General features: G+C 42.8%; 1 protein-coding gene across 1 annotated transcript in view; it reads left to right on the forward strand.

Annotated features, from left to right (window-relative positions):
- The window catches only part of Fbp1 (fructose-bisphosphatase 1), a 29527-nt gene extending 17842 nt beyond the window's left edge, over positions 1–11685 (forward strand). Inside the window, exons 4-7 of the mRNA XM_042686564.1 lie at positions 4360–4500; positions 8336–8473; positions 9488–9607; positions 11189–11685. Coding sequence (XP_042542498.1) covers positions 4360–4500; positions 8336–8473; positions 9488–9607; positions 11189–11380 — 591 coding nt within the window. The 3' untranslated portion in view covers positions 11381–11685. The remainder of the gene's footprint in view (positions 1–4359; positions 4501–8335; positions 8474–9487; positions 9608–11188) is intronic.
- Positions 11686–15676: the final 3991 nt, after the last annotated feature.

Genomic DNA, 15676 nt, shown 5'->3' on the forward strand with positions numbered 1-15676 from the left:
GATCACTTATTAGTCTACTCACTGTCCACCAGATACATTCAAATTGGCAATGTCTGCATGACTAAAAGAATAACTTCCAAAAGAGACCATAGTTGCCTACATGAGGAAAGACCACTAATGACATGACAGTACTCTTCCTTAGCCATTTCCACCTGACTTTCTCCTCTGGCACTACAAGTGTCCTGAATCTATGGTCTTTCCTCTGATACTCCTTATGGGGTTATGGGAAATAAAATCAAAACCAATACCTCTAGCAAGTGACAGCCTTGGAGAGGTAAAGAAAGGTAGGATCCAACAACTTTCTAGTTTGTCAAGTGCCTTCTGCTTCCTTGAGCCCTGTGAGAGGAGGAATAGACCCCACTCCCAATAGGGGAATCATCCATTGCTGGGGTTTGCAGAGCAAAAGGCAGGCATTAGGGAGGAGGCTGGGCTAGAAATGTATTCCTCAAAATCCATAATTTAGTGGACTCTCTTTTGATCTATAGTACATGGGGTTATAGCCAAGTGTTAGCATTCCTTATTCGATACAAGGAAACAGAAGTGTGTTTGGTGGTATACTTCAGGGAGTAGTTGTTTACTTTTGCATTTTGCCCAAATGGGGTTTGGATGATTCTGGGCAAAATATATCTCTGGGGGACTGTTTCCTTGACATAGTGAGTACAAGAGAGCCTATGGAGAGGCCTGTTTCAAGGGAAATGGGTAACTGTATAAATGATCCCCTGACAGCTAGACCATGTTGACAAAGGCCATTCATTTCTTTTTTTCAGGGTGGTACATTGACAAAATTGGCCATTTCAGGAAAACAATTCAAATGTTTGACCTGCGTTTAGTCTGTGTTGAGTAGAACAGTACTATCTGCTGAATACAAGCCAAAGTAAATCAAATTACTCAACACAATTTACACAGTTAACTAGCCAGTCACCCCAAGAGTCACGTATGGCACATGATGAAATTCAGGTTCTTAGCACCATCCTAACAAGTCTGCGCTGCTGCCACAGAGATTTTTTTTTTTCTTTGCCAATATTGGGGTTTGAACTCAGGGACTTGGGGCTGATCCTTATCTTTTGTGCTCAAGGCTGATGCTCTACTAGTTGAGCCACAACTCTACTTCTGATGCTTTGGTGGTTAATTAGAATCTTGCAGTTTAACTGCCCAGGCTGACTTTGAACTGCAATCTTCAGATATCAGCTCCTGAGACCTAAGTTTAAATTTATATTTTTACCTTGCATTTCTCGGTAAATACTCTTCCACTTGAGCTGTGTGGTCTTTTCTGGTCCTTTGTTTTTTTCAGATAGGATCTCATGCTTTTGCTCAGGATGACCTTGGTCTATGATTCTTCTTGTGTGGCTGAGGTTACAAGCATGTACTACAGTGGACAGCTTTAATTTTGTTTTTAATTTAGAAAGGGTCTCAGCAGAGGATGTGCTTTAAGAAATCCATCAGGTGATTCTGATGCAGTTGGTCTATGTACCACACTTTTAAAAGGTAAAGGAATAAAGTACCTAGGATAATTTGCTGGGTAACCTCCTTCTCCAGTTTTATAATAGAGATATTCTTAGCTTCTGGGGGAAGAAATAAAGGAATTGGAGAGAAATGGGCATTTTTTTTTTGTTTCTGTTTAAATTCAAGCTGAGTATCTATGGTGAAAGATTTGTCTGGAGACATTTCAAGGAATAAACTAACCAAGTGTTAATAAAGAAAGCAATTAACAATAAGAAAAGACAATTTAGGAAACCCCTCAAAATTTCCTATAAATAATTGTAGTCAAACTGGGTTACATGACCTAGAGGTCTGTGATTTTAATGGAAACAAGAACAATAGGACTCCTGTAGATAATCCTTTTGTTAAATTTTTGTAGTGAGTACATATGTGCATGTTGATTGGCACTGGTTTGTGATGTGAAATGTGTTTCTTTTGGATTTTTTGGTATGTGTTGTGTGCCACTTCTGGAGCTTGAACTCAGGGTCTCAGTGCTGCCCCTGAGCTTTTGTGTTTAAGGTTAGTGCTCTACCACTTGAGCTACAGCTACACCTCTGATTTTTTTTGGGGGGGGGTTTGGTCATGAGGTTTTAACTCTGGGCCTGGGTGCTGTCCCTGAGCTCTTCAGCTCAAGGTGAGTGCTCTACCACTTGAGCCACAGAACTACTTGTGGTTTTCTGGTACTTAATTGGAGATGAGTCTTACGGACTTTTGTGCCTGGGCTGCCTTTGAACCGCGATCCTCAGATCTCAGCCTCTTGAGTAGTTAGAATTACAGGTGAGAGAGTAGCTAGGATTACAGGCATGAGCCACCAGTGCCCAGCTCCATCTCTGGTTTTTGGTGTTTAATGAAAGATAAGAGTCTTTGTATCACAATCCTCAGATCTCAGCCTTTTGAGTAGTTAGAATTACAGGTGAGAGACACTGGTGTCAGGCTTCTTTTTAATTTTTAATTTTTTTATTTTATTTATTTTTTTAAATTTAATTTTATTTTTTTGTGAACATACTGTACAGAGGGGTTACAATTACATGGGCAGGATAATGCGTACATTTCTTATCAAGCATTGCAGCCTCCTCCTTTATTTACCCTTCACATCCCTTCCCTACCTCCCCCTACCTCCCCACCACCCAATCATACCCCCGGCCCCCCCCCCCCCCCGCACCAACGTTGTAAAGCTCGTTTTCGACATGACCTTGTACTTCTCATTGTTGCAACAGGTCCACCTGTATCCTTAAACGACTTGTTTTTCCCCATCTCCTCCACAAGTTATACTGACATCAAATATAGTGAAAGCAGGGGTTATACTGTGGGGGAGGGACATACAAAGCAACAAAGAGATAATCTTATAAATGCATTAGAAACAAATGCATGAAATAAAAAAGCATTAAAATACATATTTAAGGGTTCATTTTCCTGACATCACATTATCTGACCTTTTCCGCTTGACTCATACATATACTAGATATTGCAAATAAGGGAAACCATGGGACCTATGTTTCTTTGGGCCTGGCTTACTTCACTTAATATAATTTTTTCCAAGTTTTTCCATTTCCTAACAAATGGGGCAGTGTCATTCTTTCTGATGGAGGCATAGAATTCCATTGTGTATATATACCACATGTTCTTGATCCATTCATCTACTGAGGGGCATCTGGGTTGGTTCCATATCTTAGCTATGGTAAATAATGCTGCAATAAACATAGTTGTGCTGATAGCTTTAGTGTGGTCTTGTTTGTAAACATTTGGATAAATGCCCAAAAGTGGGATTGCTGGGTCATAGGGGAGCTCTATGTTAATTTTTAATTTTTAAATTGAGACATTGGGCCAGGTGCTGGTGGCTCACGCCTGTAATCCTAGCTATCAGGATGCTAAGGTTTGCAATTCACAGCCAGCCTGGGCAGCAAAGTCTATGAGAGTCTTATCTCTAATTAACCACCAGAAAACTGGAAGAGGCGCTGTGGCTCCAAGTGGTAGAGTACTAGCTTTGAGTGAAAAACCTCAGGACAGCACTGACAAAAAAAAATGTTGAAACAATCATACATATTTATAGGGTACCATGTTCAGATCAGGGTAAGCATCTTTCTCTTTGTTGATCATTTCTTCATGGTGAGAACATTGTAAGTCCTTTCTTCTAAGTGTTTTAAAACATAGTTCATGATTGTTATTTATAGTCACCCTGTTGTGCAGTAGAACACCAAGGCTTATTTCTTCTATTCAAGTAAGACCTTGTACACATGGCCTAGCCAATCTTCATCCCACTTTCCTTCCTACTCTTCCTGGCCTGTGATAATCACTCTTCTACTCCCAATGTCTGGGAGAACAGCTCTAAAATTGCTTCTTACTTGAGTCATGGTCAAATATTCAAGCAGCAACTGTCTTACCCTGTAATAACCCAAGGGAGATGTTCTAAATCCCTGAATTTCTGAGAATGTCTTTGATGTAGGAGTTGTATGACCGACTGTACTACTCAGCGGGTCTGCGCTGTGACTGGCAAGAGCTCATGAAATTGATTTCCTCACCAGACTCTGCCCTGGAGGCCTGTGTTAATTTGTTTAAATAAAGATGGAGTGGGCAGGTGAAAGACATTGATGCCTGTAATTAGATTCTATTAGCAGGAGCTGGCAAGAAGGCATGCTGTTTTTTGGAAGTGATAACGGAGAGATGAGGGAATATCAAATTAGACAAGTGGGAGGAGGACCTTGATTGGAAAGAAGGCGGTGGATGCAGGAAGTTGGGGGGAAGGCTGTGGTGATAATGTAATCAGGATGCTGCTGATGTGGGTATTCGGGCCCCTCAGGGAAGAAGAACACCTTAACATGCATCCTGCTAAATTGAAAAATAAATACAACACTCCACAAAACTTGTTTTCTTTTGTTCTAGAAATCCACTGGTGAGCCTTCCGAGAAGGATGCTCTGCAGCCGGGCCGGAACCTGGTGGCTGCAGGCTATGCTCTCTATGGCAGTGCTACCATGTTGGTCCTGGCCATGGAGAGTGGTGTGAACTGCTTCATGCTGGACCCGGTGAGCCATCTAAAGGCAGGCTGGGTGCTTAGTTGGTGACTGTGAGGTAGTTTTTTCTGCTCTGTGTGTGGTATGTGTGTGTGTGTGTGTGTGTGGTATCAGTGTGTGTGGTGTGTGTGTGTGTGTGTGTGTGTGTGTGTGTGTGTGGTAAGAGGTGCACAGAAGTGGGAAATGGAGATCTCTAGAGGGCTGATAGTGTAACACTGGAGCAGGGAAGAGACAGAGGACCAAAAGATGATGGAGGTGGGAAGTGATGTCTGTACTGAACATGAGATCAGGTCTTTTGTTTCAAGATGAACTAAAAGAAAATAAAACCACCATTACGCTAGTGAGTGGAATGCCCATGGAGCCCAGGCAGGCCTGGGCTGATGGAAGTACACTGGGGAAAGAAAGGCTGGAGACTGAGATGAGACAAAGAGTCTAGCAATGGTTCTAAGTTGGGAATGGAGTCCAGTCTCTCCAAGGCTTCCAGTGTTTGAAGAAACACTGTATTAGCAATAATAACAACAACAATAATCATGAAACAGTAATGTTTTTAGATGTGTGATGCACTGAGCTGGTCAGCTCAAATACACTAGAGAATGTGAAGAGGCTGGCAGATGGCCTGTGTGCACCCCACTGTATCCATTTCTTACCTTTCTAGCTGAGCAACAAGAGGTGGTTTTCCTCAGGTGAGTGGTATCCCAGCGAAAGCAGTGAACACCATTATTTCTTCAAACTAGCTCCCAAATTTATCTGTGGTATGTGCATGCACATAGACCTTCAGTTAATATTTGCATTTTGTGTGTGTGTGTGTGCCAGTCCTAGGGCTTGAACTCAGAGCCTGGGTGCTGTCTCTGAGTATTTTCCCCCCAAAGCTAGCATTCTACCATTTGAGCCACAGCTTCACTTCTGGCTTTTTCATGGTTAATTGGAGATAAGAGTTTCATGGACTGTCCTGCCTGGGCTGGCTTTGAACTGCAATCCTCTGATCTCAGCCCCCCGAGAAGCTAAGATTACAGGTGCCACCGGTACCCGGCTATCCTTTGCAATTTTGTGTAGGCTTTAAGGAGCTCAAAACAAAAGAAAAGAAGGAAGTGAAGATCAATCTTCAGTCTACCTTACAGAGAAAAGTTACTTCACACAGAGGAGTCCCTGGGGCCATGAAAAATGTTCACTAGCAGTTTTAATTTGTGGATAGGTATTTCCATATGTCCATTAGTGTGCCCATTGCTTATTTATTCAGTTAGATGACAGTTCCAACAGAGCAGGTAAAATTAGAGAAAGAAATTTCTTTAAATATTTCTGTGCAACTAAACTCATCACTGAAACAAGCTGGAAAGAATAATCTTCAGTACACTGACACGTTCATTAAGCATTTGGTCCAGGATGCCAAGGGAGAAAGAATTATGTTTATAAATTGTTTTTAGAAATATGTCAGCCATTAATGGAACACTTTCTATGGTGATTTTTTGCTGACAAATTGAACACAGGATACTAGAATCCTCTGTGCAAGGCATGCTGGTTCCAGGGAGGCCTCTCAGATTGCATGGGTGACAACTGATACACATCAGACCAAGGGTCACCTTTGACCCCTGATCAGAGCTGGACTTTCACCTCCTTGGAAACATAGATGTTTAACAAATAAACAAAGGCAAGGGCATAGCACTAGTTAAAATGTCTGATGAAGCGAAGTCAGGGGAAAATAGTGGCAGAATCGGAGCAAAGTTCAGTCTGTGCCCAGGACAAAGCTTCTGAAGTCAGTGATATTTGCTGATGCATTGCCTGCTTAGACATTTACAGCTTCCCCAGACATTATTCTTCTGGTGCTTTCAGTGTTACCTTTGAGTCAATGGACGTATAGAAAGAAAATAAATTGTCTCTTCTTGTTTTCTAGTTTGCAGATGCTGCCTACAGGAGTAAGTTTCTGTGTCAATAAGGTTTTTCTCTTCTCACATCTAAACAAGAACAAAGCAGGTTGTTGTAACGCTCCCTTGCTGGCTGCCAGCCCTTCCCTGACTTGAATCCTTCAGCTCACTGTTGCCTGGGGCAGCCGAGCCTCCCTCTACAGAGATGCTAAGTGCTTTCCTCTGTGATTTGGCTTGCTGCAAGGACAGGTTGATGGCTTCTGCTAAAGCCATCGTGATTGCATTTCTAGCAGCTTTAACTTTCAAGGGGCATTTATGTCTCTTGTCTCTTTATGTAGAGACTCCCTTCCTTCACACCCCCATCCTGGACACTCAGGCTGGATACCCAAACTGGATGCCTGGAGGGCATGGCTTCCTGAGCTTTGCATGCAATGCCTGCTGTTGGTTACAAGATGGCTTCCTTTTCTACATGTTTTATTGCAACATATGTGTGTGTGTGTGTGTGTGTGTGTGTGTGTGTTTTAGTTTTACTAGATATAAGACTATTCCTGTATTTATGGTCAAATTTTTCGGAAATACAACAAGAATAACAAAAGCATAAAAAGGTGCTAGAAGTATAGCTCAGTGATTGAATACCTGTTTAGCAAGTATGAGACCTTCAGTTCAAATCTTAAGGCATAAAAGTAAAAAAGAAGGCCTCAGTACTCATGACTAATCCTAACTAGTTAGGATGCTGAAATCTGAGGATCACAGTTTGAAGCCAGCCTGGGCAGGAAAGCCCATGATACTCTTATCTCCAACTTACCACTAAAAAGCTGGAAGTGAAGGTAGTTGTGGCTCAAGTGGTAGAGTACCAGTCTTCAGCCGAAAAAGCTAAGGGAGAAAACCCAAACCTTGCATTCAAGCCTGGGTACTGGCACATGCGTGCATACACACGTGTACACATACGTCAAAGACTTTCTTGCAATGATAGTTTCCCATGACCACTGTTAATTCTATTCTCCCTTTCTGCTTTCCTCCTTTTCTAGTTTCAACCCACTCCAGGAACCAGTGTTTGGGATTGGAATAAATAGCTGGCCTCCCTTAACTACCTCTCTTCTCATTAGAGCACCTGTCCTGCCCATGAGAAGAGTCTCAGTCATCTTTTATCTACTAGCAGTCTGTACCATTAGTCCAGAGCAGTAGTTATGGGACCCTTCTCTACCAATTCAAGTCTCCTTTGAAGACCAAAAAGTCAGAAGCTTAGGGCTGGGGCTGTATTTGGGAGGTGCACTGAGATTAATTGTATAACAAAGGTGTATGGCATTCTGGGACTCAAAACTCAGGGCTCCATTTTTCTCTACAGCAACATATGAAAGAGATGATTTTTTGTTGTTGTTGGCTTTTGGTCATGGGGCCTGAACTCTGGGCCTGGGCGCTGTCCCTCAGCTCTATCAGTTCAAGGCTAGCCTTCTACCACTTGAGCCACAGAGCCACTTCTGGCTTTTTCTGTTTATGTGGTGCTGAAGAATCAAACCCAGGACCTCATGCATGCAAGGCAAGCACTCTACTGAGCCACCTTCCCAGCCCAAGAGATGATTAAAAAAAAAAAAAATCAAGGTAGAAATGTACTGTAGTCTCCTGTCTGTCCTGCACCAGCATTGTGTGTATGTGTGTGTAAAATCATTGCTCTGGACACACAACCCTTGTTCTCGCTCAGATTTTACCCGTGTGTTAAGATTTCTTTCTTGTTTTACTGTGAACATTTGCAATCAAAGTCATTAGTTCCCTGTGGACTTCCCCAGCACCCATTTTCATCTACCCTGATTTCCTTTCACTCATTACTACTGTCTCCCTTTAGCTGGGTCACAATTATTGAAGCAGCTAGCTGGAGTCACTGGTCTTCCAGGCCACTTCCTGGGCTAGCCTAACCCAACCAGCCCATTCAACACCTTGTTCATGCTTGGGGCAGACAGGTTCTCATTCACATTTCCTTCCTTGTGTCCAAGAGCATCGGAGAGTTCATTTTGGTGGACAAGAATGTGAAGATCAAAAAGAAAGGGAACATCTACAGCCTTAATGAGGGCTATGCCAAGGACTTCGACCCTGCCATCACTGAGTATCTCCAGAGGAAAAAGTTTCCCCCAGTAAGTGTGGGGCACCAAAGTGAGCTGGTACAATGACCAGGCATCTGGCGTGAAGGGCAGCTCTGGGGGAGGGGTAGCTGTCCTTTGAGAGGGAAAGGGGCCGTTGAAAAGAGGCCTGGACCATATATGGGACTCTTGGCTAATGAATAAATCAATTGCAGGCTGCCAGTGGCTCACACCTGTAATCTTAGCTATGCAGGAAGCTGAGGTCTAAGGGTGGCAGTTTGAAGCCAGCCTGGGCAGGAAAGTTTGTGAGACTCTTATCTCCAACGGATCACCAAAAATGCTGGAGGTAGAGCTGTGGCTCAAGTAGTAAACTAAGAAGATAGTGGATAGAAGACAAGGGGCTGTATAGGTGGCCCTGTGGGGGATTATGTGATTTGCTATACCCTCATTCCAAAGCCACTGGCAGCAGCTATGTTCCAAGATACAGACTATTAGCAGGGCATCCAAGGTCCTCAGAGCCAGCCTCAAACCTTCTTTCCACCTTGATTAGCTCTCCTTTCCCTTTCTCTAGTATTCTTCTATGCCCAGGCCCCTTTGCCTTTGCTTATGCCAACCCTTTTCCTAGGAAAAGCACATGTCCTCTCCTGCCCAGTTGCTTGGCAAAATCCTTCTCAGTCTTCAAAGTGCTGCTAAATAGTACACTTTTGTGATACCTGCTCTAATTTCTTAGCCAGTTACATAAACCCTTTTTGGCAATTCTTACAGTAATTAGAACTTTGGGGAGATGCTGTCTCCATTACTCCATTTCCTGCTTCCTGGAAATGGAATTTTTTCCAGTCCATTTCTTAGCACATTTTGTAATGTGCTCGATTATTAATTTATTTACTTATTTTCGTGGGACTAAGGATTGAATCCAGGCCGTGGTCATATTAGGTAAGTGTTCTGCCACTTGAGCTAGGTCCCCCTCACCTCTTTGCTAAATGGTTGTGGGTATAAATAAGCCAAGGGGACACAAAGAGAAGGCCCCTCTATTTTCTGCAACCCTAATAATTGTTTTTAACCTTGTAGGATAACTCAGCTCCGTATGGTGCTCGGTACGTGGGCTCCATGGTGGCTGACGTTCACCGCACTCTTGTCTATGGTGGGATCTTTTTGTACCCTGCTAACAAGAAGAGCCCCAGTGGGAAGGTATGCACATCCTCTCAGAAGTGACTAAGAGCCATGGGTTTCTGATAGGCCTGCAGGATTCCACTTCATTAGGAAGAAAGCAAGGTTATGATAGCTGTTCTGCTCTCCAGGTAGTTGCTAACGATCTGTGGCATATTCTTTTCTAGATTCCAGGGAAAGCCAGACAATATCAAGTACATGTAGAAATACTACTCTCTGGAGAGTCCTTCTAAAGCTATGGGGCAAAAGAGAATTAATAGAGTTATGGTCAAGAGGAGATGAAAAGTGCTTAGAGTTTCCAGTGGGTGTGTGGTTTGGCTTGGACAAAATGAGTTCCATTCATAACGTGAAATGAAATAGTCTAGTCTTATTTCCAAGGCAGCAAATCAAATATGTATTGCAAATGGAGGTCTTCTTTGATCACTTTCAAAAGGCATGAAATAGAAATAACTAATGAACCTGACATTTGCTACTTGGAAAATGATACTGTTTAAGGAAGGAAAGCATCTCTGGGGAAACCTAGAGCTCTCAGGTAATTTTCCCACTTACTGCACAGGTCCAGTGTGCAAGCCAAGGGTGGGGCATGCTTTTTCTGTGTTGGCTAAGGGACATCTTTTCTTCTTCCCATACAAGATGTCATTGTGCTTCCTTAAGTATTATGACCTCTTTATTATTTTCCCCCCAGTGGATAGGTTACCTGCTTTTCTAGGTTAGAGAAAGAATAGAGCAATAATTCCCTTAAGATAATTAGAAATGGATGTATCTGGGATATATCTAAATACCTCTTTATGGCACACATGTGGTGTGAACTTCCATACAGACATTTTTCTTTACGTAAAACACTGGGCTTGCTGTCACCATCCCAAGCTATATAATTTACCTGCTTTATAGCACTCTTCTTTCTAAGGCTTTAAAAAATGGTTTTTAATACAAATGTTGAACCTCTTCCTCCTGTTTCTTTTTTTTTGTCCCCCTTCATGTCTGGCCCTGACACCTATATGGAAGCAGTCAGGAAACACCTGCACAGAGCTGTCTGCTCAGTAGGCAGACTGCATGAAAATGCATATGATAAAAAAGTTAATATTTAAAAGTAAATGCCAGGATGTATAACATACTAAATCCGAACCCTAGAGCCTTGGGAGGATTGTAAAAGGAATGCATACAGAGTTGCAAACAATATTACACTGTTTGGAGGAGCCAGTCTGCTTTCCAGATGTCTGCAGCCAGACACTACTGTGGATTTAAAAAAAAATACTTTTAGAATAGGCAAAGCTCCATCCAAAACACACCCAGGATCGCTCATTAAGTCCAGTTTCTGGGCAATAAAGCAAAGGGAACCATCAAGACTGCCAAAATGTCATTCTGTCCCGATTCCAGGTGGTCTACTTCACATTTGCATTAGGCAATCTATGGGCTGGCAACAGCTTGATGAATGGTTTTATTTAACCAAATGGCTTATTCATTTTGTCTCAGATGCAACCACTCACACAAGGAAAAAAAGTATTAGTTACCTTGGAAACTCCCACCAGCCATTGCAGTGTTTTGAGAGTGTAGAAATGAGTCCCCACTCTATAACACTGGTATCTGCTCTTTGTTTTCCAGTTGAGACTGCTGTATGAATGTAACCCCATGGCCTATGTCATGGAGAAGGCAGGGGGGCTGGCTACTACTGGGAAGCAAGCTATATTAGATATCGTTCCCACGGATATCCATCAGAGGGCGCCAGTCATCCTGGGGTCCCCCGATGATGTCATGGAATTCCTGGAGATATATAAGAAGCATGCTGCCAAATGAAGAGATGGCCTCGCTCACCTCTCCCCACCGCCAAAGAATTATCTATCATGCATCTGGACCTTTGATCTCAGAGGGCACTACCCAACTCTGTGCCTTGTACATTCCTAGACAGCCTGAATATTTTTACCATCCAATGTCTGATGCTTCCTAATCCAAATGCTATCTCTGTAATGCCACAGGTGGGCAAGTATATTTTAAGTGAATGCCAAAAGAAACATATTCTTCCTTTGTAAAAGAAGTCTTGACTGCTTTGTGTCAAATAATGATAAAAACACATAGAACAAATGCATTAGACAACTCATTTAGTCTTTGCAATAACCGTATGAATCAAATGCTATGAATAATAGATTTTGTAACTATTGAAAAGGAGAACTGAGAATAGAAGCAATTTGTCTGGTTTCCAGAAGACTGAGCTGGGATATGAACTCAAGAGTTCTGATCACTGAATTCTAGGCTCACGTATTGCTTCTGGTATATGTTGTTCTATACAGTTTTGACTGTACAGAAATAACCAGAACAAGGTTGTCATGTCCAAGATAGTGGTGGTAGCTCTGTAAATCTTCTTGGCCTGTATATGGTGAGACCATCTGAATCACAAATGAGGGTTTACAGTACTATTCCATGGTGGTTTTCCTATGAAAGCAGGGTGCTTCATTGAACAAAGCCTAATAATTCCTAGAGTCTATTACATAAGGAAAAGAATTCATCATAAAAACTAGATTTAAGTTAGGCACTAGTGGCTCACACCTATAATCTTAACTGCTCAGGAGGCTGAGAACTGAGGATCATGGTTCAAAGCCAGTCTGGTAGACAAATCCATGAGACTATTATCTACAGTTAGCCAGCAAAACAACAGCAACAAAACAACACTGGAAGTAGAGTGATGGCCTTAAATGAAAAAGCCAACTGAGAGTCTGAGGCCTTGAGTTCAGGCCCCAGTACTGACATACACACATCAAAAGAACACGATGTAAGGGAATTTGATTAGGGGTTCAAGTGTGCTTCTCACAAAGTAAACTTGGTAAGTTCAGCTCTTAGTTGACCTGGACTGTATGTGAGTCCAAAGGTCATCATGGTGTATTTATTTATTTATTTATTTATTTATTTTGGGTCCGGTCATGGGGCCTGAACTCTGGGCCTGGGCACTGTCCCTCAGCTCTTCAGCTCAAGGCTAGCACTTTACCACTTGAGCCACAGTGCCACTTCCGGCTTTTTTCTTTTTGCTTATGTGGTGCTGAGGAATGGAACCCAGGGCCTCATGCATGCAAGGCAAGCGCTCTACCACTGAGCCAACTTCCCAGCCCATGGCAAGTATTTAGTTACATGTTTGACATGGTTGTAGGTATGTGTGTAGAAAATAATGTGATTTTTCACATATGAATTTAAAATAAGTGTTTACATAGATCTTACTTCTCTCCTCCACTCTTCATCAATTCCATGTCTTTCTGATGAGAACCTTAGTTTGATCCTAAGTATTGAATCTGCTTTTATCCACAAAATGTACTTCAGTCACAGCAATTCCTCTACTCAGGAGAGGGGAAGGGCTCTAAGGAAAGTCACCTGATTCACAAAGCAGCTTCAGGGTTTTTTTTTGGGGGTCCAGTCATGGGGCCTGAACTCTGGGCCTGGGCGCTGTCCCTCAGCTCTTCAGCTCAAGGCTAGCGCTCTACCACTTGAGCCACAGCGCCACTTCTGGCTTTTTTTTTTTTTTCATTTTGCTTATGTGGTGCTGAGGAATCGAACCCAGGGCCTCAGGCATGCAAGGCAAGCACTCTACCACTGCAGCTTCAGGGTTTTAACCTTGGCTTCTGTTCTTAATGCTCTGAAAATATGATAGTGAGGTGTGGGAAACAATAGCCCCCACCCTGGAGCCATAATGAAACCAAGAAAGATAATAGAAGTAAACCTTTCCTTTATTTCTGTATGTATGTTTTATGCAGTGTCTTTTGATTGAGACATGAGCTCATGAATAGAATGGTTTCATGCTGTTTATTGTATTCAACTTCAAATGCAACCAAGTGTCCAGCTCATAGCAAGGTAGACTTGATCCAAGCTGAACATGGTGGTCCATGCCTAAGATCCCAGCTATTCAGAGAGCAGAGGCCGGAGGATGGTGAATTTGAGCTCAAACCTGGCAACGTTAATGAGACCTGCCTCAGAAACAAAATATAAACAAAGGGCTGGCTGTGTGGCTCAAGTGGTAGAGCACTTGCCTTGGATGGGTTGAGATCTTGGGTTCAATCCCTTACACTGAAAAGAAAAAGGGGAGAGACATGATCCAAACAGGGAAGGGAAAAACATTTTTTGATGATGATTATAAGATCTCAGAATTGGACTTGAGACCAAAGAAAAAGGGGAGAGGCATGGTCCAAACACGGAAGGGAAAAACATTTTCTGATGATGATTATAAGATCTCAGAATTGGACTTGAGACCTTAGAGGTGGCCCTTAGGCAGATGAGGGGATGGGTTCTGATCCACTGAAGGTTACACAGGGATCCCAGCAACCAAGGCTCTGCAATGCCATACTCCCATGATAGTGGAGACTCTATTCCTAATCAAACCCATGGGGTTCCTTTTACAAGGAAAGCACATCCCCACACAAGTAAGCACATATTTGTATGTGAGGTGTTTTTTTTTTTTTTTTGGATCCAGTCATGGGGCCTGAACTCTGGGCCTGGGCGCTGTCCCTCAGCTTTTCAGCTCAAGGTTAGTGCTTTACCACTTGAGCCACAGCGACACTTCCGGCTTTTTTTTTCTTATGTGGTGCTGAGGAATCGAACGCAGGGCCTCATGCATGCAAGGCAAGGACTCTATCACTGGGCCACCTTTCCAGTCCCTGTTTTGTTTTGTTTTTTGTTTTTTTATTTATTTATTTATTTTTGTAAGCAGCAAAGAGCCGGTTTATTGCAAGCTCGAGCTTGGTCCTCCGCGCACACGGTAACTGGTGATGCTAAGAGGCCCTGAGCATAGAATCAGGGCCTTTTTATAGTATTGAACAAACAACTTTAAGGAACTTTTACATAAGAAATTACATGATTGGTTAACATTTACATTTAAAGCAAGCTAAACTGGGCAAATAATGATTGGTCGATCTTTACAGAAAAAATGTCCTTGGTCCATAGCTTGATGGAAAAAGGTTATGAGTCACACCCAGACCAACAGAATGCATGGCATGTCTCGCCCTGGGCTCTGAAGAATGGGTTGGTTAGAAACTCTTAGTCCTAGGTGGGTGGGGGGCAACACCACTTGGGAGCTAACACCTGCCTTGAGCAAATGCCATCTATGGCTCCAAGAATTGTGCATGGCTTTCTGTCATAAATTCCTAGCATTGGGGCTAAAATGGATCATGAGTCAAGTCGCAGAACTGAGATGGAGTGTTAAACAAAAATGGAGTTGCTTAGGTTTCTTAAAACATTATATTTCTGTTTTGTTTTTTTAAATGGGCTTTCTCTGTCTTAGCATTAGTAGGATGTATATAGTGGCCCCACCCATGGGTTTGAATTTTGGAGATTTCATAGCCACGCCTTTCACTTTGCAAGTTAAGAGTATACATAGCCTTAAGCCAAAATTGTAAATATTTCAAAGTGAATTAGCGTGGAAGTGGACGGGGAGCAGAGGCCGGAGGTAGGTTTCCACAGTGCCCTTGCTGCTCCTTGTGCTTTGCCAAAAGCTCAGAAAGCACCCATCCGGTGTGACTTGAAGTCTTATATACCCTGGCTTTGCCACCACAGGTCTATTAAATACAGCTGAAGACCCTGGGCATTTGAGGAAACATTCTAGATGTGGTGGAGATAGAAACGCCTTTTGGCACCAAAAGCCCCAGAGTGAGGCAGCCTGCTCCCCCAACTTCAGGATTAGGAATGATTTCAATTTAACTGCTCAGAGAGCATCCCAATCCCCACCAGATGAGGGCATCTTTCACCAAACACAACAAAGTCATAAATAGCTTTCTTGTCGCCAAAATACCGGAGGCACTGCAATAATGGTGGTGGAGGGGTTGCTCTCCCTGCCTGTAGGCCTTCACTACAGCTGTTCTTTCAGCTTCCGCTCTGTTGTGAGCTCTTTTCGAACTCTGGCATTTGCCGAAAGGTCAGCAGCTGCCATTTGAAGCCCTGTGGGTAACTTGAACTTCTAACATTTAAATGGTGAAGGATGATGACAAAATAGAAGACCTGTCCTGTTGCAGAGCAGCAGTAACTGATTGCATACAAACGACACTGGCCATACTTCTCCCTCCGCCTAATCACTCAAACCTCTTAATTAATATTAATTAATTTAATGCCAATACCGGGACT

Source organism: Dipodomys spectabilis, unplaced genomic scaffold (genome assembly GCF_019054845.1).
Source record: "Dipodomys spectabilis isolate Male_0828 unplaced genomic scaffold, ASM1905484v1 ptg000098l, whole genome shotgun sequence".
Lineage (NCBI taxonomy): Eukaryota > Metazoa > Chordata > Mammalia > Rodentia > Heteromyidae > Dipodomys > Dipodomys spectabilis.